Consider the following 23,257-nt stretch of genomic DNA (forward strand, 5'->3'; position numbering starts at 1 on the left):
CTGTTAATAGGAAGTCCATCTGGTGGGATGGAAGGGGGACAATGCATGACACATTTTTCAGATTTTTAATTGTAAAGAAAACTGAAACCTACGCGTAGCTGTTCAGAAAAAGCTCAAGGCAAGTTAATACTTTTGCAAGGCACTGCAGGCAGAGCTGATGACAAACTGTTAAAAAACGAGAAAAAAAAAAGTCTGAACCATCACTGAAAAGAAAATATAACCTTGTTCATCTACAAGTTTACAAAAAAAAAAAGAACTCCACCATGGGAATAAATGCAATTAATGAAGAACAATTTATTTACCTGACTGGGAACTTCATTTGGGAGACACAAGCGTCTCTTTAATCTATTAAAAATAATGATGACATCCAACACAGCAGTAAAAAACTCCAGTTATAATCCACCATGAACTGGTATCTTCTAAGTCTTTTGACAGAGAATAACTTTGGGGATTACACGCAGAAAAAAAAAAAAAAACAAAGCAGTGGGCTCTATCGGTTTCATCACTGCGACAGAGCACTTGCGTGTGTCTCCTAATGCGTAGCAGAACATTTGTGGAGTCAAGCAAAGACTTTTAAATATTTGCTTTGAATGATAGGCGGCTCAATCGGGAATTATTTTAGACATCAAAAAAAGAAGAAGCTGGTTTTGTCATTGTAGCCTTATTTTACAGGGTCAAAACAGGTATGGAGGGGAAAGGTTTTAAAAGATGAACTATATCCATCTGTACATATGTGCTTCAACAACAGCAATTATGGGGTAAACCTTTTCCAATTAACACTTGTCAGATAAATGGATTGACAGTACAGTAAACACAAAAGCAAGCTCCTTTTACATGGCTCCTTGACGTGGCTATGGGTAAACAGAGATCATTGCTGCCCTCTGGTGTTACAAAATGAGATTACACTGCTGGAAAACTGATTTTAGAAGTACTCTGGAGCAGTCAGCGAGGCAACAAACATGTTTTCAGAAGTGCAGAATATTCTAATGAATAAACATAACTTTTGAATGTACACAAGTCAAATTGTTATCGCTGTGTTGCATCTATGGTTCTAGAACTTTATCACCATACAGCACACCTTATTAAGAAGAATAGTTCTGACGAAAACCTTCCCAAATTTAAATGTCATGCCGATCGTAAGAACATTAGTTTGATTCTGCATTCACAGACGATATCCAGTACTGGGAATATTTTAAAATTAGTTCCTAATGGTGTTATGGCGCCATCAGAAAGATTGGTAGCCAGCTGGAGGGGATCACTGACACTAATTGGGCGAGCTAGTCTGCATACGCAACTGTGCAGACGTAATGAAGGGTGAAGAAATGTTTCAAAAAACACATGCTTCACCCCGTGCAGCCTGTGCAGTCTTTGTGACTTGTATGTTATGTTCAGTGCATTTTAGTGATACTCATTAAGAAACATATTTTGTAAGATCAAATCCTAAAGACTTCGTTTGGATATGATAAGGTCCATTTCTAAGACCCTATGAGGATGTGATGCAGAGGATGGAAATGTAAATAATATCAAAATTTGATTTTTTTTTTTGTCATGTTACAACCATGTATTTTACTAAGACTGTGTGACAGACCAATACAAAATAGTCCATAATTTTGCATTCCAAGTAAAAAACCTGAAAAGTGTTAGTCAGGAAGAAGAAAACCCTCATTGAAGTCTTTTTTTAACGCTTACCAAAAGCCATGTAGGCAATACAGGACAAGGTATTCAGAACAGATTAGCCTGAAGAACTAGGAATTTGTAGAAGCAAATTATTAGTGCATTTTCTTATATTCTCTTGAACTTTCTCCCTCTCCTCTATCCTTACCTCTCCATCTCCCTGTTAACATTTTCTTCCTTTCTTTTTTTTCCCCCTTTTCCATCTCAATGTGATTGAAGTGAACCCAAAACAAAGTCTAATAGTTTTTTCTGTAATCAAGATCAAATAGAGCATTACAGTGAATGCTGTAATATCCATTCTAATGTTTATGTTAACATCTGCTTCCACTATTTCTGAAAGATATAACCTAATCAGTTGCAACATGAATTGCTAATGTTTTGAACCGTTTCCCTGCCATTCCATTTATTGTTGCAAACTGTATAAGCATTGTACACAAAGGAAAAACATTTGAAACTGTGAAAAAAAAAAGCCAGCATAACATTCACACAGTAGTCATAACCCTAACTAGTGTAGATATTCAATTATTTCTTCACCTTTTCATTTGCAAGTAGTATTAGTTGTAAGGCATACATTTCCCCAACAATGTGATATTTCGTTTAGGGCTGCAGATTGGTGAAGCTCAGTGTAATGATCTGTGCACTGTGCAACATCTCTTTCTAAGTGCAAATGCATAATTCAGCTGCCTCGGTTACATCTTTCTTGCATCACACAAGTGATGGTTTCAAAATGCAGCCTCAACATTGACACATCAAGTAAAAAGCTGCTGAAAAAAATAGCAAATGGTGGAGGGGAATTGGAAGGGGGGTGTTTTCCAAACTTAAAAAGATTTTTAATAGTTCACACACTATTATTATTGTCATTATTACTACGAGTAATGATGCCACTATGAAGGGGAGAAATGTTTTACTTTTTTTTTTTTTCCTTGTTTGATGTAAATAAATCTTACTCTTGGTAGCTCCAGCTGCTCCGAGATGATAGATGGCCCCAAGAACCAGCCAGAGGGCCCGCTGCTCATCCGCGCTGATCCCAAGGACCTTCAGGGCTACTTGCAGTTTGGAAAACTGCTGAGAGGCCCGCTGCTTATCCTCTGCCTAACAGATTTTTATAAAGATTACTTCGGCTTTATAAGAGGTCAAAGTAATATCTTCAAAGGCCAATCTCCGCTCGCGGGGCAGCATTTACCTTATTCTGCGGCGTGATTCCGAATGCATTGTTGTCAGCAAAGTGGTTGAGGTGCAGCTCCGTTCTGATGGGGGAAAAAAGATAAGGAAATGACAGCTGACAGAATATTATTGAAACACACTATGTAGAGCCCCGCGAAAGTATTCAAACCATCCGACTTTTTCACATTTTGTCCCATTCTAAACAAAATCTTTGATACATTATTTAGGGGATTAGATGGACAAACACAAACCAGTGCAACGTTTTTAAAATGGAAGGCAAATGATACTTAGCTTTCATGCAGACATTTATATTTACAAAGTATCGGTCAATACTTTTTAAAATGACTCCAAAAGCTTTCCCACTGAATGACAATGGTTCTGCCACATTCAGTGTTATATCCATTTTTTGTTTTCCACTTCAAATGGGGTTTTGCATGCAAGCTGGAACATCTTGGTATATTTGTCAGTTCCATACTATTTCCATTTTTAGATTATTATTGGAATATTGCTCTGTGAGATGTTCAAAGCATGCAGAAATTGTTTTATAACCTAATCAAGTATTAAAGCCGGCAACTTTCCTTTTATTATTATTTTTCAAAAACCATGTTATCTTTTGTTTACAGCTAAATACTCCTTTGCGTTGGTGACAAAACAAATCATCAAAACAACATGGCTGTTTGTGGTTCAAATTTATAAAAATGTGGAAAAAGCTCAAAAGGTATAAATAGTTCTGCAAGGCACTATTTGTGTCTCACTAATTAAATACAGAACAGAGCTGTCTTGTTGTTTTAATTGGCTAAATAGCATCAATACTGACCTAAGAGCGCCATCTACTCCAGCCATCAGGTAGTAAAACACGTTGAAAGTGGACTCCCCTTCTGGTCTCCTCGTCACCCTCATTTTCTCTAAAAGCATCGTCTGTGAAGTCACAATAAAACCAAGTTGACAAAATTATCTGAAAATCAATTCTTTGTACACATATAGCACTTAATTATAGATCTGAATGGAGTTTGGTTGCAGTGAAGTATCAGGAAAGTTTTTGATTAATGCATCGATTTTGCAATTCGTGCCTAAACCAAAGAAACAGCTAGAACCACAGTGAATTAAGCAAGGAGAATACAAAAAAGAAGAAAAAAAACACACAAAAATTGGTCTGTTTTTTCTCCTAGTGTGTTTGTGTTTACCTGGACAGAGGCTGATGTCACCAGGCCTGCCTGGTCGAAATCCAGGGAAACGATGTGGGAGAAGCGGCTTGCATTCCCATTAAGGGAAGTCGAAGCGTTCCCAAAAGCCTCCAAAACTGAATAGACTGCCTGCCATTTTTCTGCTACAATAAACCAAATTGAAGTGCTGGTAACTGGGAGAGCTTAATAACAAACAGCTGACAAATAAAGCATAATTTGAATGCATCCCTTCCAACTTACTGGAGAATGATTTGTTGGTGCTTCCAGCGATGGTAACCAGGTACTGGATGAGGTGCTGACAGTTGGTGGTCTTGCCACTTCCACTCTTGCCAAGCAAGACAATGGACTGATCCTGACGAGTTGTAAGGAGGCTCCTATAGGCAGCCTGCGCCATGCTGTAAATGTGGGGGGCCGTGTCTTCTTTTCTGCAGCCTTTGAACATCTGCATGACCTGGACAGGAAGGAAGATGAGAACAGAAATGGGACTTATCTTCACATTAGCTCACATCATTGGGCATGTTTCACTCTCAGCGCATCCATTTCAAGACATGAATGCATTTTAAAAAATTAATTAAAATATATATATATTGCTGCCTACCTTCTCAGAATACATAGAGGGGGCACTAATTGGGTTAATGACCACCATGTTGGGCCCAGCGTGGGAGTGCAGGAGGTTGCTGCCGTAACGCTGCCGCAGTGAGTGCATCACGCTCGACTCGTTCAAATATTGCAGAGAGGCCAAGTCCTCCACTCGGTCAAACAGCGGCGGGTTTGCCTAGAGTTCAAAGGCAGAGGAGGTCACACACACACTCACTGAGAGCCTTCGATTATGGATGAGGTTAAGAGTTGATGTGATGATTAAGTACCTTCTCTACATCATCTTCCTCCACCTCCAATAAAGATCCATCACTCTCCAGGCGGATTTTTACCTTCCCCTCTGGCAGGCTGCCTGCCTCCGTCTTCAAGAGAGTGGCTGCATTACCACAAATTAGGAAATTTATTGAATGTGACATCTGATCTGGACCTTCTCTTTCATGCCACATGGCTTAGGGCAGTTGCATATATTTTAATAATGCATGAGATTCAATAAAGCATGTCGTTTTGAGAACACTACAAACGGGAAATGTATTCGGTCTGAGGTAAACAAGAGCCGTCAAATTAACAGCAACGTTTCTAAAAGCATTTTATGTGCTTCAAAACACCCACATCTGTACTTTTCGCAATCAAATGTCACCACATGCCGACACTGGCAGGAGAGGGAGTTTAACATGTCTATTCATCATAACAAATGCAGATTTTAAAAAAAAAATAATGATATAATACAAACCCAGAGAAAATCCATCCTTGTGGACAAGCCATACTTTTTCCGTTTCGTACCAGGCCTTTTCTGCCTTCAACTGTTCCTCTGTCTTCACCTGTCAAAGCAAAACAATCAGAAGGATTGTTCAATGTTCAAACATTACAAATGTCAAAATATATATATTTTTTTATTCATTAATTGCATTTTTTTATATTTTGGAACACACTTTGGTGTGGAAGTTATTTACCGAGTGAAGAAGACTAAAATGTAGGCTCTTTCATCACCAGTATGCTACTTTTTCACATACATTCAGAGTCAGGACAGAGATGTTAGAATCTATTTAAAAGGTTGCTGTAATTTCTGTGATATACTAGAGCATGTCTGTGGGTTTTCAAGGTTGACCTTCAGAACCAGCAAGAAGGCACAGTGTTTTACAGCATACGGTGTGTCTTCAAGAACCATTGTCCTGCATGTTTTAGATGCTCCCCTGGTTCAACACACCTCAATCAAATATATTCTTTATTGAAAGCCTCTGTAGAACTTGAAGAGAAAACTGAGGAGGTAATACTGACATTAACTCGGCTGCCGTAATCTTGTGATGATTTCACACCATTTTCATACTGTCTTAGAGTCTCATGCGAGCATCAAACACAACCCAAAGCAGAAGCTCCTTCATAAAAATCTGTTAATGATCCACAGGGGTTGTGTTTGTTTTTATTTTTGCACTGGAACATAAATGGCTTAAAAACCATGAAATATTACTTTGGGTGTAGTAGTTACTCCCTCTTGTGTCAAATTTCTACCCTGGTAATTTGTTTTTACCCCTATAAAAAAAAACAATTTTCAAGAAAAGATTTTGATAGTGGAAGCATCTATTGTTGCTTTGCTTTATCCCCTTTAGCGTTAAACAACTGTCTTTCATGGCTTTTGAATATCTCAGGGAAAAGGCTTAATTCTTATGCAAAGACATAGAGAAGTAGTTAAAAAAATACAGCTACTTTGAAAGTGCCAATAGTGATTAGAAGATGCTAAAAACAGCTTGAAATGTCAACTCTATGATGATTTGCATTTTTTTTTAAATAATCAAATCTCATTTCACAGCTACTGTTCTCTCACACAGTGTGACATCACCTCTTCCCGTCCAATGTATGCCAATGGTAGGAAGACGTTTTGAATGTTGTTCTTCATTTTTATGGTATAGCTGTTAAAGAGAAATTGCTGTTGCGCAAAACAGAAACCCTGGAAACTGGCCACAAAATTCCTAATGGTGCATCTGTAATTAATATACTCTACAGCTGTATCTCTCCACTGCTATTAAAGTACATGTATGATAAGTACAGCACTGGTCTGTTTTCTTGTTTCACAACCTGAATCCATTATTCAGTAGGCTTCTACAAAATCATGTCAGTTTTTATGGCTTACCTTCCAATACAAATTTAAAGAACTCAGTGTTTACTAAGTGTTTACTCAACTCAGTCAGGATTAATATTACATCTTCCCTCTGAAGACATCACAGGCAGAAGGCAAGACGAGTTTTTTTTTTTTTTTCATCCACACCAAGAACATCACACAAAGTAAAACACCCTGCTTTGATTGACTAAAAGAAACAGAACCGAGTACAAGCAGGTCAAAATGTCAAGAGAAAAGTCATGCACAGAAAACTACATCATCTTGTGGGAGATCAAATAAAAATGAAAACAAAACACTTTGGCTTTTCTCTCTCCTAGAGTTTGATATAGCACACAGTTGAAATCCACATGAAATAAAACATGTTTAAAATATTTTTATTGCTTCTTTCTTCAGATATAAAGATCATGTTTGTTAGAATCTGATCCAACAAGGACACACAAAAAAAGCAGTTATTTTTCACAGGGTTCTTGCAATAAAAGTTATTATTGCGTTACTCTGCCATCACACCTGTGTACTTATTTTGCCTTTAATTGTATATTGTTGTCGATTCTTACATTTGAATCGACAACAATATAAGAAATCATGCAATCAGCACTGCAACCGGCCGTAGTTACGGTCAGACCTTGGTTGCAGCCAAGTGTGCTGCCTGAAGGATGGCCACTGGATCCTCAACAACCTTGGACTGGAAAAGGGAAGAATCATAATCGACAGGTAAATGTCATTTTCATTTGGAATCACCAAAATAGACCGAAATGCACAGCAGTGAAACAAATAATAGTGGATTAACTGATTAATTGTAAGTAATTAAAAAATAACACTTCAGCAAGAGCAAAAGATAAAAAAAAAATTTAAAATGCAGGGAAATGCAAACAACTCTGTTAGGATTAGAGGCTAAATAGAGCAACTCCTGTAGTTGGTGTTCAAGTACAAACTCATGTTTTATTCTGCCAAGCAAATATTATCTGCAACAGAGGCATTAATTTGAGATGCCACTCTGGGTGTAAAACAGAACTCTCAATGTTAATATCTCCTGGTGGAAATTTTCAGCTTAAAACAGTCCTATCCAAAGATCAGCTGGTCAGAATAAACCCACCCTGTTTTTTCCTCACCAAACAAAAGTATTGAAAATACAATGAAGACCTTAAAAAGAAAGTAATTTCCTCCCAAAAACATGAGGGGGAGCTTTCCGCAGAATGTCACTTTGTTTTTTTGTTTGTTCTTTTTGGGTTATGCTAGATTTGGATACATCGACAGCCTTTGGCAAGTCTCCAAGCCAGTTGTGCTAACTTCTAACAAAAGATGCTGAAATATCTACACTGAATTATTTGTCTGTTTTAAATAAGTAAAACCCATTTTTAGAGCAACTGCTCTACTGCACACAGCGAAATTTTGCTTGTGCTTCTAAAGTACATCATTCATAGCTCACAGCGGGAGGGATGGAGAGAAATATTTGGAAAGCTTATAATTATAGTTTCTAAAGAGAAATATCTTTCAAAAAAGGAGCAATCAGAGAAACCTTTACAAAGCCTTTTATTTGAGTATCTGTCACACTGGTTGTATCATCACTAATGAATCGGTTCCATCATTGGGCTTTCTGCACCAGTACTGTGAAGCACTCAGAGAAAGTCAAAAAATGTTAAGCTTTGAAGACAAAGTTTGCTTGGAAGAGAAAATATTTTTTGCCACACATCAAGTGATTACAAAATAAAACTGTGGCAAAAGATTTTGTGTAAATCAAGTGGAACTCAGAATGATTTGATGTACCAACTTCAGAACTAACAACTTCTGAAAAGATGTATTATTTTATTGAAAGACTTTTTCCCAGATTATGAGAATTTTGGGTGCAACTTCTGTTGTTTCTTACATTAATTCTATTTTCTTTTGTCTTGCAGTTCCTTCTCTTACAAAGAGTCTCATGTTTTGGACAATTTCTTTTTCCAGGTCTCTATTATAGAGGGACCAAAAATGTAGCATCTAGTGACGTGATTTCCATTTGAAACATTTCTACTTTGTTTGCAACTGCGTCTGATTTGAAGACAAAGTTTGCTTGAAAGAGAAAAAAAATCTTTTGCCACACACCATGTATAATTCATGTATCGTAGGAGGTCCATAACCTCGTCTATTGTTTTAACCGACAGCTCTCGTGTCGAAGAAATACTTTCCATAAATCAGCCAGGTGCAGCTGCTCATTAAGGCCTGCAAGCACTTGCTCATTTGCATAACTAGAGTTTTGCGAGTATTTGTTTTAAAAATGCAAATTACACAGTAAATTGATTTTTCATCCTCTGCTTGATCACAAAAAGTTAAAATAAAATGGGCTATAAAAAAAACTTACAAAATTCTTTGCGCTCTGTTCTAGAAAGTTTAGCTTTTAATTGAAACAGCCTGTTTAATCTGATATCATTTTATTGTTTTACAGTGTAAAGAAATGGATAAGCATGAATATTGAGTGCATTTATGTTTTACTTTTTGCTTGTAAGGTTTATTACTACATTAATTCTGAAAATAACCTTTATCTCACAAACCAATCTGATTAAATAAGACTATGCCATTTCCAGCTTAATACTGGAAATACTTAATGCACATGTGCATTCAAAGACTGTACACAATGCAATATGAACCGATGTAAATATAAACTTGCTGATACTTTCTTAAACCTGGTCAAGAACCCTAGACAAGAGAATTCCAACTGCCCCTCCTCTCTCCCATTGGTTTATGTCATAATCTCATATTAGTATTTTTCAAACCTCTGCACAAACCAAGAAAACAGCAGGAAGTCAAAGACAAGCAGGCAGGCAGGGTAACATAGGCCACAGAGAGGTCAGTGGAGGAAAACATGCTTTAACTCCAGCACTCAATGCCTTAAGGAGTGCACTGAGTCCACAGTAAAATCTGCTGTACCTGAGAAACTCTGTGGCCTCTGGGCCTCTAACCATGCAGAGAGCAAACACAAAGGAGCAAGGCAGGATCCAGCGGCCCACAAAAAAGCAAAAGAAAAATCAGACTTTTGGAGGTCAAAGGAAGAAGAAAAGATGAGCAGAAAGAGTTCTTTGCACTTTAGACACACATATAACTGATTGCAGTTCATGGCCATAACATCCAGAAGTGGCAAAATAGTTATATCAGCGCAGGGTAGCTACTTCACAAAAATACATAATACAATACATTTCATATAAGAGATGTTACTAAAGAATGACCAACAAATAACGATCCAAAGATTATCAGAACCACTCTCACTTCCTCCCATTTCATCTAGTTATTAAACCGTAAATCTAGAAAGCATTTATGTTTAGCAGTCAGAAGATTCATGCAATCATCATGGGCATGAATACTAAAAACCTGGGGTGTTTAATAATGCATTTAACAGTTTGTTTTCCATAGCTGGTTGATCACAAGTCACTGATTTTTAAAATCAAGACTTTGGTGAACAAACTTGAATTTATTATGGAGAGAAACCACATACTTTTTTTATAATCATCAATAAAAATGTTGGTTTAATTGCAAGTCCATATTTATGTCTAATCAGAAATGGTAATGTTCATTTAAACTACTTGGTGTTGTGCCACAGACACACTTCTTGAAAGCAATAGTATTCAGGCAATACTGACAAACCTGTTGTCAGTCTGGTGCAAACTGAATTGATACTGTGACCACCACGTTTGACAGTTGCTATAGTGCTGACCCCAAGGAAAGCTTTGAGGGTCGGGAAAGTGATGTAGGTATGGTGTGTGACCAACAAGAAACAGGATTTCAAAGTGTAAACAATAATTAGAAATAATTTCCGAGAAGAAGAGGTGAGAGGTACATATTTAAATTTGAGGCACTGGCTGATCTAACAGGCCAGTAATTTGCCATTACTGTTCCCAAAAGAATGGTACATAGACTTCCAAGCCAAGTTATTTTTGCATGGTGCTGATGTCAATACCACACGACAACTCCTGTGCTCCCTCCACTGTCAATTTTATTTTGGAAAACTCGCAGCTGTGAAGAATTGTCCAAAATACCATTATATTATACTGCTTTCCAAAGAAAAAACCAGACAAAATCTATACAAAGTTTGACAAGTATATTGTATTGATGTGCCTAACTGTAAGAAGAAAACCAAAGAAATGACAAGACCAAAACTAATAGCCACCCCAAACATTTTATATGTCAATAATGTGGCCTCTCTGTGTTACAACTTACAACAGCCCCTCTCTGTAGCATAAATATTGCATCAAATATTTGAAATGTCCAAATTTATCGGATATCGATGCCTGAGACATGCGCATGTAAACTTCTAACTGTAACTGTGTGATCCAAAATTGGCAAAAAATTATAGATTCATATTGTTGGTGTCAGGATTCAGTAAGAGGAACCTTATATGACTTGTGTCCTTCAGCAGATTAACTCCAGAATTTGAAAGCTTGTCAGAAAAATTGCCTTCTGTCTGGATAAGCAAGCAACGGAGTCAAGCTAGTAGTCAGAAAAGCCCCGACCAAGCATGCCGAATAAAGACCAGCAACAGGGCAAATATAAGTTACATTATTGCCATCTAGCGTGAAGATCTTCCTGACACGCTTGTGGTCTTCCTCAGACGGAATCAGCTCAGGAGCCTAAAATCGAGCAGCAACAATTGCAAATCCATAGCCAGAAGGTAAGGTTAATGGACCAAAAGAAACCCGTGTAACTGTCTGCTGGAAGAAAAACTGATAACTGATAGCAAATAAAAGAATATGGTGAAAAAGAAAAATATGTAGTACTTCTAAATGTGAAAAGCACACACTGTAATGTGTACCTTTGCAGCAGAATTCTCCTGTGCAGCAGGGGATGGTTTACCGTTGGGCACCGCAGGGGAGCAAGACGTCTCCTTTACCTTACATCATTTATTCAAATATTCACAAACACACAGAGAAAAACATGCGCACACAGAGATGACATTAAGATGAGGCGATGGCAGTACAGTTGACAATTATGTTTTAGGCTGCATTCTATTTTAACCTTAGTCTAAAACAGCTACCATCAACTACTGCCACTCCCATGTAATTTGGTGTTCCGGTTGACTCAATCAGGAAATGAACATGGCTGTTAAAGAAAATTGCTTCATTAGGAGGTGCAGTTAAGGAATAAAATGGTTCGCAGCTTTTATCTGTGTTGTATCAACAACAATTTGCTGCTAATTTCTTGAGGGTAATTTTGAAAAATTTAAACAAGCCTTAGTTGAACATGCAGGATGTTCTTCCCAAGGAACCAGAGCAGAGTTAATCGAAATTAGCTCTTAAGAAGTCATAAAGGGACAAGAGCTGCGAAAACGAACGCATCTTTATTTTTCCTATTTATGCGCCTGTAATGACCCTACTTAAAAAATAAGAATTTACCAAAACTTTAAGAATTAAAGCAATTTAAGGATAATGTTGGATTGTAAATAAAGCCTTCTAAACTGAATCAACACTTTACATATCTACTGGCCGCTGTAACACCCAGTATTCAGCAAGAGGAATCTCTTAAAAAGATGTGAATTGGACTTAAGACTTGGTAAACTCTCTGTAACTTGCAATTGATTGAAGTGCTTTATGGAAATGAAAAGTTCTCAAAAAACAAAAAAAATGTATACACGTTTCCGGCTGACATTACTTCAATGAAACATACTTGTACACAGTTTTAGCAACTACAGGGGTATATTCAGTTTTGCCCCATATTTGCTTCTGTCTGCTGACAAGATTATGTCAGACGCCTTATAAGCTACCGTTTGCTGCAACCTACACCATAATCGCCTCAGCACCAAACATTAATACTTGCCCCAATGCAGACAGAGAATCATGATATGTCAATCCAGAGAATGTGTCTTACCGGTAAGGATATTTTAAAATGTTTCTAAATAAATATCCAAAACTATGATGTCGTTAGTCAGTCAATAGTGTATTAAACAGATTGCTAAAACATATACAAAATGTTGATGCATTTCTGGCACAATAGAAATAGCTTTCCGAGGCACGGGTCAACTTTGTGCTCTTAAAATGTAACCACAAATATGGACAATGCTCATTGTCACATCCGATCACATCATCCTCACTGTACAGCTGTCGGCAAACGAAAATAATGAGCTGACCATTTCCATAAGATGTGCTATTGCTAGACACTGAAGTGGTTCTCCTAAAGAGCAGAATAAGCCTTGAAAAAACAATTTAAGCCTTGGTAATGCTGCTCCTATGTAACACCATTTACCGGTATCTTATCAAGATGGCGCATTTCTGGGGTAATTTACTTGGAGTCTGGCCTTGTGGGCCAATTACCTCATTGTACTCCATATTTCATGGACATCTTATGGCAATGCAAATTATGTCAAACAAAAAAGAAACTAATAAATGATTGAACTAAACTAAAATTATTTACCCATAAGCCTGAACAATGTACAAAATACATTGTTTCTGGTTCTCAAAAGGTAATATAAAATGTATGACAAAAGCAACTAATTACTTCAGAGAACACCACAAGTGTTTTTGTCTTGATTATTTAAAAATGTGCCTTAAGAAATATTTAAAGGCTTTACTTACCTGCCTATGGCAGACAGAACAAAGCCCCATATCTATTCTGGCAGAAAGTGATGGTAAGGAGTCACAGCTCAGTGCTCACAGACACTTTGAACTGGCCAGACAACCACAGTGCAGGAAATGAGTACACACTGATGAAGCCTTATCATGAGCTTGTGCATGCCCTCTGCTTCTAATCACTCAGGGTGTCTTTGTTATACCAAGTGTTTTTATGCAATAAAAACTATCTTGTTAAAGTGATTTTGCTAACAGTAAAGATTACGCAGACTGATTCCATATGTGAAATAAAACGTTACAATTCTTTTTTTTAAAACAATTTTGTTCAAGTTGATGTTGGAGGACAATGTATCTACGTGATGATTTCCTTGTGTATTATTGTTAAAAAGCATGCTACACACAGAGAAAAAGGCAAACATGCACATGTTAACTCAATACCTCTGGTTTCTTTATACCAAACAGACGAGGCTTTGGGATGAAGCCTGCAGGAGGAGCCAGAGGATCTGTCTTTGGAACAGGAATGAACCCTGGAGGTCGCATCAAGAGATTTTGTTTGGAAGGTGCTAGGCTGGTCAGTTTGGCAGGGATAAAACCAGGTGGTGGAGTCAATGGATTCTGTTTGGGTGCAGGAATGAAACCAGCAGGTGGTACCAAAGGATTTGGTTTTGGAGGGGGTAAAAAACCAGGTGGAGGGGTGAGGGGGTTTGCCTTTGGTGGCACTGGGTTTGGAGCTGCAGTTGGTGCAACAGATGAGACCTCTTCTTGTTTTTCCACTGATGATTTTACCTCCTCTTCTTCTGCCTTCTCTTTCTCCTCCTCTTCTTGCTGCTTCACTTCCTCTTTTGTATCCTCTTTGCGGTCCTGAGTGCGGGTGCGAGGTCGGTGCTCCTTGGTTCGAACTCTGCCCATCAAACTGGCCAGTCCCACAGATATGTCATCTTTGTCCTCTCCAGCAGCCTTAGGTTTTGTTAGAGTCGTATTCGATGCTGTGGGCTGACTCTGCTCTTCTGTACCAGCAGGCACCACCCGCCTGACAACTCTCCTCACAACTCGTACCACCTTTTTACCACCAGTGCTCTCCTCCTGCTCAGGAGTATCCGGTCCCACCATGGCACCGTTACTTTTGGACCCTTCAGCTGATGATGCAGTCAGTTGTGGACCACTGGCTGTGTCTGCGACAGGATTAGTGACTGACTGAGGCTGACTACTGTCAGACTGGACAGACGCAAAGCAAGATGGTATAGATTATTCCATTGGTGGTTGATACAGGAAGAAGAAGAAAAAAAACTCAGTTTGGGGCAAGTTCTGAGTTGAGAAAGTTTCAAGGAGATTATTCTGAATGGAGCTCTAAGCTGGACTTTAATTTGCATATTTTAAACTTGCGGTCAAGTAATTCTGTCAGGCCAATAAATTCAGCACAGCCCAACAATTTCAAATTTAAAAGTTAATGGGAAAGTTTAAATTGATATGCACATGCATATTGAGAAGTAATTTTTCTGAATAACAGTCTTGGTGGCAGTATAGCCCCAAAAAATCTACTTGCTAATAAAAGCGGTGAAGAAAAGTGCTCCAGCTTGCAAATATTAGGGTGAAGGGTCAATGACTCTAATATAATCTTTAATTGATTGTTCATGCTTTGCATTTAAGGAATTAATAGAGGTGCACTAAGAAATTGGTTGGTGTTGGATTTAAAACTTGGCTGGCTCTAAATGGTGATTGGCCAGTCAGAAACTAAAAATGTATATTTTTTTTTTCTGATCAATAATCACATCTTATCTAAACACTACTATGCCATGCTGAGAACACTCTTCGGTCTTGAGGTTCTTAATGACTAGGAAGGCTCAACCAGCTTCAGCATCAGTGAAGATTAATGTTTTATTTTATTTTAGGATTAGTGTTAGGAGATTATTTTGACATTTTTTCCACAAAGCATAAAAAAGAATTTAATTGCTTACAATATTTTAGTCAGCTGAAATCAGAACCAGATAAGGTTTTTGCAAAAGTATTAATCAGAAATTGAGCACAAAATACTAATCAGTGCATCTAAATGCTCCATCCATTAGAGAAACAATTTATTTCACCAAAACATGTGACATTAGAACTTAAACAATTAATTTACCCCCTTGTTTTGTCAGATTGCTTGGATAATTCTTTTAAATGTGTAAAACTTCTCATAAACAAACATGCCATTATCAGTTCTGTCAACAAAAACAATGTTTTAACAAGAAACTGCATTAAACATTAAAATGAAAAGCTAAACTCTCAAAACCACTCCAAGTTATTTCAATATAGCTCATTGTGATATTTAAACCAAGCAGACATTAAATGAATACGTGCTGGCAACACATGCATCTGAAAGACAACTTACTTCTGTTTTGTTCTCAACTTTAGCCTATATAAAAAGACATAGCCAAACAAAAAACAGAATGATCACACTATGCAAACCAACACTCTACACATCAGAATGAATATTTATGTACAGGCAACAATCAACATGATGCAGAGGTGAAACACCTTTTGCTCCCAGAAGGAGAAGCGTGATCTGTACGCCATGGTGACAGGCCAGAAGTCATGGATTTACACTGGAATATGGAGAACAAAATAATGGAATGAGGGAGAAAATGGGAGTCAGCCAGAGAAGAAGGGATGAAGGTTGTGGCTAAAATGAAAGAGAAATAAAGTTCAGGGATAAGCGATGGAATACTGTAGACTTTATTTCAGCACAACGGGTTATTCAGCAAAAGATCAGAGAGACTGTAAAGCACTGACAATAAAAAGAACATGAATAAAATGATGAAATTATGTCAATGCAGTAAATGTACTATATATTAGACGTGTTCCATTAAAAAGAATAGAACAAATTGGGTAATCCATGACAGAGGAAACGACACAAAAGATGTTTCCAACAGTACAAAAACCGCAACAAACACTATATAATAGTGATATATCACAGACGTGTATAATTTCTAAAAGTTTTTAGAACTTCCAGCAGTTTCTCAAAAGTTAAACTAAAACAAGGTGATACCACAGCAAGAATTAGCTACACAGCAACTACTCCACCATCTCAGGCCCTGCTTTCATCAGCGTCCACTCCTATAAATAGTAGGTTGAGTAGCAAAGGAGGCCATTCTAAGACCCTATCAGAGCTCTAATGGAAGTGCTAGAGGTTAGCCCTGAGAAGATCACCCCACTCATACAGCACACTCAATCTGCCAGAGGTTCAAACCCATTACCTCCTCTCTGGGCCTGGTTAACCTTCTGATCTTGCCTCAGACGCAGGAGCGGTCCAGTCACACCTAAAGGTAGGGTAAGACCTGAATCTGACGGGAGCATGCACACTCAAAGCCCCGAGAGGGAGGGTGATCTCGAGGGTGGGGACATAGTCCGAGCTGCACAGTGAGACTCGGGGATAGATAGCAGGGGGGAGTAATGTGAGAAGAGCTGGGCCGGGGGATGGAAGAGGGACAGCTGCTGAAATACAGAGGGGATATTAATAGAGTTTCCAAAACTACTGTTACCGCCTTATCTCACTGCCACGTTGGCCTCCTCGTGACAAAGAATCCAAAATAAAGACTTACTAATCAAGCAGTGCTTAAACATTTTTAAGCCTCCCAGAAGCTTCTTATGAACAAAACAAAACAATGGAATAACGCATATCTGGTTACTTTAATGGAAAGATATTTTAGTAAAAGGCTTTTTAAGTCATAAAAAACAGCGTAAATTCTTTTACCCAAGGCCACTATACATCTTTAAACTGTATGATATGTTGGTTACTTTATACTTAAAACCACAAGAGGGAGCTATAAACCTACAGTTCACACCATGGTCTGCTTTTGCACTCTGTTGACCCACATTCTATGCTATGTTGCTTTTTTGCAAGAAAAGGAACAACCAAACACAACATACCAAAGTTTATTAGTAATGTATTTAACTAATTGACATTAAAGTTAAACCTACCTATCCGGTCTCTAAAACTAAAAAAAAAAAATGTCTGAAACGTCATTGTTGTAAAACCAGTTGGGTCATTCCTCATTTAGGGAGGAATGACTAAAAGGCGGATATTTACCTCAATGTCAGCTTGGCACGCAGCAGAGAAACAAAGACAAGGAAACACAGAAACTGGCTGAACTAGGTAGGAATGAATCACCCCAATCAAGCACTTTATTCACCAGACATCTGAACATCAGCTGTCTGGTGATCAAATCAAGTGCATTTTGGATCCAGACATGATAAAAGCAAAGGCATCTGGTGTTACATATAAATGCAAATGTCCAGTCAAACATGTGCAAAAATTAAGCCTTCCTGTAAAACGCTCCCGACAGATAAAATAGGATAAATTTTCTTGCTAAGCCCATACATTTGAATGTTAACAGCGAGCAGTATCCAGTCACACATGCAGCATTCCTGCTCTGTCTAGCACAGACTGCTAATCCCCGGAGTCTGTTACTGGGACGCAGCAATGTGTGGACTATTTGTCCACACATTGCTTGCACAGAGTAAAGATTAAACACTGTACGGCACAGAAACCACTGATTCTGACCCAGATAAACCCTTCCATACTTTGAATTTAGTTACCTGGCTCATGAACTGTAACATAAAGCGAAGACTAACAGCAGACTTTACACTTTTCTTGTATGCAAGGTTAATGTCCCAGGGATAAAGTACAGAAGCATGTACCAGCATGGTGAGTCGCAGCAGTAAAATAGTGCTGAGCCAACGGAAGCCTCAACTGACAGAGCAGTTATCTACACGACGGGTTGTGCTGCAGGGCTCTTATTGCCAAAAAGGAGTGACTCCCCTTCACCATCACCATATACTAGCTCAGGATAATAGACAGCTTGTTTTTTTGTTTTTTTTATCAAATAGCATTTTAAAATGAACTGATTTTGATTATACAGTGGGCCTCTGCCTATTCATATTTCAGCATTTCCGAATTTTTCTGTGAAACAACTCCAACTTATTCGCAGAAATCCACCTATTCACCAATTAATTTTGTAGTGCATACCTAAAACATTCAAGAGAAATTGCAGCTTGGGAAGATGGAACTTGGCACAATGCTACTGCTAGCACTGACAAAGTAGCCAGTCAAGGAGCTGAAGTCCTTGATGCTGTTTGACAGTAACCCCAATAACTGAAATAACGAGGATTGACAATATTAGCTTCTGCAGTAGTGCCAAGATGTTTTCATTGTACATATCAATGCATATTAAGTTACATGTGATGTGTCGACTACTGAATATAGGCAGTTCTAAGTGTTTCTACAGGGGGGCCTAAGTTTTAATTATTCAAGGGTGGCTGAAGTGAAGTGAAGGTGGTTGAGGACTACAAATACAGTCAGTGTTCACCTGGAATACAAACTGAACTGCAGGTACCACAGTGACCACAGTACCTACAGGAAGGGACAGAGCAGACTTCACGTCTTTAGGAAACTTAGGTCTTTCAGTGCTTGCGGCAAGATGCTGCATTTCTACTATAAGTCTGTTGTAGAGAGCGTAATCTTTTCTGAAATCATCTGTTGGGGCAACAACATCAGTTGTTTAGCCTTGCAAAGGCTAAACAATAGAAGCAGGTTGCTTCTGTTCAAGGCATGACTGTGGAATCAATAATGATTATGGTGTGGTCATGATTATTTCTTCTTAAAAATAAAGAAAACATCTTTGAGTATCCTCTTCATGAGACTGTCACACAACAACAGTGTCTTCAATCGGAGGCTTCTTCAGAACTGCCGCGATACAGGCTGCTACAGGACATCCTTCCTGCTCACAGCCAAACAGCCTCTTCAAATCTCTGAAGAAACATGGCTAATATGAGCAATAACATTTAATTAAGTAATTTTAAATTGAAATTAATTGAATATGAATTGGGCGTGATTGACTTGCTAAATACCTGTGTTGTGGATTCTAAACTAATAGAATTAAAGTGATTATAATTTCAAACTACATTAAAATGTGTAACACAAAGTTACGTCTTCCAGTCTAACCAGAGATCAAAGATCAGAATTGATTCTAAAGCATGAACATTTTCTCACACATTTGGTGGTAAAACTAATGATGTACATGCAGTACAAGCACAGTTCCTAATTGCCAACAAGAAAAGTAGGTGTCAAGCAAGTAAATACACCTCAAGGAAAATTAATGGGTGTCTGTAACACACCCTGGAATGTCAGGTATCTGTCACACAGTATGTGATTTTTAGTTCCTGTTGCTTTCAAGACCCAAAATAAAAGGATCCAATTTTTTGCTTACTGTTTTTACGTACGAGTTCAATAGAATAGAAAGAAAAGAATGACCTTGTGTTTTTAAGATTTGTCATAAACCAGGTCATTTTATACAAATAAACTCCTCCTGTTTCTAATTCCTGTTTGAAACTACTTCCCCTGTTGTATCCGCCCACTGACAATGGGGATAATGCAACCTGACTAGACAGGTTGTAGAAGACATGACGGCATTTAATAATTTCTGTCTTCTAAAACCACTTGTGAACTATACACCACCAGGCCTCATATAACTATACAATGCATTATAAATGCAGGAGTATAATATAAAGCAGTTATGCAGATATGTGCACCAAAACAACAAACAATAATTACTAAATAAATATCAAAAACAAAGTCATTTCAAATGGATTTTGGCTCAAACACACAGCAGGAAAGTGTTTGATGTTACAGCTTAAAATACAACAGGCCAATACAAAAAAATTAAACTACTTTAATCAAGTTTAGCCTCTCTTTTTGCCTCCAGAACAGTAAAACAGTTGTTGGGGATCTGCTACTGACTTTTTAAGAATGACAAATATGCTAATCTTATCAGATAATGCAAGACTTATTTTGAGCTTGATGGATTTAGATTGAGAAAAAGATTTTATTTTTTTGGGGGGAAGGGAGGAGTGATGACAGATTAGTGTGAAAAACTAAGGGGGGTATTAAGCAGTCAAAAGCAGACCAGAGTTGTAATCAGAAACCGTATGATGATGAAGCAGAGCAGGAAAAAAAAAAGGGACAGACAGTGCAGCGCAAGAGAGCAGGTGTTTAGCTGATACCAGTCCAGCCACTTTTTGTTCAGTAACAGGCTTATTATTATCGTATTCTCCCTGCAGTTACAGACGTTGCTGGGCAACGTCACATTGATGACAAAGTCATTCCACAAAGTCACTGCTCACTTGCAATCATCATCTGGCTATAGCTCCATGTCAACCAGACACACAAGAGAGCATCATCAATCTTCGCATGTACATGAGGCAGTTAATCACATTTCAATAAAACAACAGAAAAAAAACTAATAAAATACCACATGGTCAAGCTTCACAAATCAAATTTGAGAAGCAGAGCTCCAGATTCAGAACATGTTCTTATTATAACTACCTATAAATAGTTCTGTTGGTTCTGGGTCACCCTCACAAGCACATTTTCTTTCATTTGCCCTGTCTCATAATTAGCTAGACAGGCTGGATGTGGAACAACGTAGAAAAGGACAAACAGCTCTTTAAAAATAGCAAATGAATGTACATGTATTTTCTAGTGTGAACATCAAACTAAACTCACCAAATTCACCCAACTTTCTTGATGTAACTGACTTAATAGCATACTACCAGGCCAAACCAAGCCTGTTCTCTGAACTCTTCTGCCAGGACAAGAGACAGTACTAAGCGCAAATTAAGGTGTTTGTTGTGCCAGCTAATAAAGAGTTTAACTTAATGGCCCTCTGCTTGCTGCCCACGATTATACTGGAGAAAAGAGCTCCGAACGGGCCGCCAGCCAAGTCTTACCAGGCCATATGGCCATCGGCTGTGGTGGCGTTCGAGCCGTTGTTTCTTTCAGCGTCCCATTGTTTGGTCTCAAAGGGATGGGGGGCGGGCTGGGGGATTATATGTACACCCGAACACATTCTCTCTTTCAAAACAGACCCATACACACACGCTAGACACTCCCCCATACAAGCAAGCACAAAATCACATTACTGGTGTCATAACAGTTATACCCATTATCTAGACATGAAGAAAGATAACAGATGAAGGGGTGGGGATCTTTTTCTTGCTTAAATACTGATAACTGACTCAGGAAAAACAACACTGCAAATCCAAAAATGCTTAATTTTTTAATGTTCTATAATCTCAATTATTAGTTCATTAAGTCTGTATTCCAGGCATGAAATCAGTTTTAAACTGAGTTTAAGATCCTTACATGCAGACCAGAGATCTTATAATACAATATAAAAATATCTTATACTAAACATTTAAAACCTTCTTGTAAATGTAAAAATAATATGGCACAAAATGCTACATCCAGCAAACTTAATTTGTCAACAAATACATCCGAACTACATAGACACTCACTTTAGGAAACCCGCATTAAGCTGCATTTGCAAAAGGAGTTTTGGAGTTCCCTGTGCAGCAAGAAACCTTTCTTAAACTCACCCAAAGTAGGGGGAGGCAGTAAATATATCATGAAAGAATCTGATAACACAAAGGTATCGCATCATTGTCAATAAGCCACATTCTACTTATTTTTGTTTTATGTCCAGATGTCTCTTTTTTGTCCCCTCAGTCAAATCACTCTCATAGTCCAGTTTTAAAAAAATATTAGTGAGCTTTTTGTTTGCCATTCTGTTTCTTGGTCGCCATAATTTGATAAGCCAGGTTCTTTGCTGGTTTGGCATTTATTGGTGCCCTTTTAAAATGTAATTGTGTTTGTTGGAAGAAAAGGAAGAAAAGGAAAAAACATAATACATGCTTTGAATTTAGGTATTCTCCATGCCAGAACATTCTCAATGACTTGTTACGAGGAAATGTGACACTACATTGAGATAGAAGCCTCTCTGACTTCTGACAACATCCCTAATCAATAATAGAAGCATAATGACAAAAGAAATGATGTTGACGAGTAAATAGGTTATCTGATATTTGGGTTTATAGACTACATGGTTAAAAGAGTGCACTGACCAATTACTTTGGATAAGTACAGAGGAATTCTTCCAAGTAGGAATGACCACAAGACCCATCACATAATTATAGCCCAAGGCAAAAACAGGAAAGCACTTGGAATAGTAGGTGTAAAATTGTACTCACATCGAAGATATCTTTGGGCAGAGCTTGAATGGTCCTCAGCCAGCTGCGGTTCAACTCGCTAAGCTCCAAAATCGGCTGCACCTTTAGCCGGACTGCCTCTCCTGACTGACGGATCATCTCCACAATTTCATCCCTGTTTTTGCTCTCCACGTTGATTCCATTGATTTCCACAAGCCTGTCTCCTGGCACCAGGCCCAAAGCCCAGTCCTTGGTACCTGCGCCTGGTTCTGCAAAATGTACAACTCGCCGGCACACGCTTCCGTCCTGTTGTCTCTCAATCATGGTGGTCCTCCTCAAAGAGAAGCCGAAGTCCCCTGTGTTTCGCCTCTGAATCTCAAGCTCTCGTGGATCTGGTACTGGTGGAGTGATGAGCACAGGCAACTGTAGGTCTACGCCAGGGAAGGTCTTCTCTACAATCTCAGGAACGTGAACCTTAGCAGTGCCTTTTGGGTTGGGAAAGGACACTGAATTGAAGGTAGACCTGCTCTGATCTGAGAGACCTGGGTTGCTACCATCTATACTCTTTTGACTCATAGTGGCTTGCCTCTGACTCACTGATGAATTGGTCTTAGCCAGTTCCCCAAATTTAGCTGCTCTCTCCTTTACAGAGCAGCGCTGAGGTTCCACTTGATTACAAATCTGATCTTCACCAGAGGTACTTGCAGACGTTTGTCTTGCGTCAGGCTCCTGGGTATTGGGAAGATAATCTTTCTCTACACTTGTCAGAGAAAGCTCTGTGTTACTAGCCACTTTAATTGGAATAGGGTTAGAGATCTCTAGCTTGGTCCTAGATTGCCTCTTGGTGCTCGCTCTGTTCACATGGAAGAGACCCCTACGTATGCTCATCTCTTCCAGGCTTTTCAACTCTGACTGGGACATCCGTTCTTTTTTCTCTTTCTTGTCCTTCTTTTCCTTTTTGCCCAGCTCCTTTTCCT

General features: G+C 38.4%; 1 protein-coding gene across 1 annotated transcript; it reads right to left on the reverse strand.

Annotated features, from left to right (window-relative positions):
- Positions 1-2,544: 2,544 nt before the first annotated feature.
- Positions 2,545-16,671, reverse strand: LOC106956755 (unconventional myosin-XVIIIa-like; the record flags this gene model as incomplete). The annotated part of the gene is made up of 15 exons (XM_015047777.1): positions 16,493-16,671; positions 15,774-15,841; positions 15,628-15,651; positions 13,698-14,474; positions 11,510-11,587; positions 9,634-9,660; positions 7,355-7,414; positions 5,350-5,437; positions 4,889-4,995; positions 4,621-4,797; positions 4,263-4,473; positions 4,023-4,165; positions 3,656-3,756; positions 2,858-2,921; positions 2,545-2,766 (listed from the first exon to the last, which is right to left on the reverse strand). Coding segments are annotated over exons 2-15 (2,118 nt in total), but the record flags the coding sequence as incomplete, so codon positions are not given.
- Between the last annotated feature and the right edge of the window lie 6,586 nt (positions 16,672-23,257).

The sequence above is a fragment of the Poecilia latipinna genome, unplaced genomic scaffold, assembly GCF_001443285.1.
Source record: "Poecilia latipinna isolate Pla-1442-1.1 unplaced genomic scaffold, P_latipinna-1.0 Scaffold842, whole genome shotgun sequence".
In the NCBI taxonomy this organism is placed as follows: domain Eukaryota; kingdom Metazoa; phylum Chordata; class Actinopteri; order Cyprinodontiformes; family Poeciliidae; genus Poecilia; species Poecilia latipinna.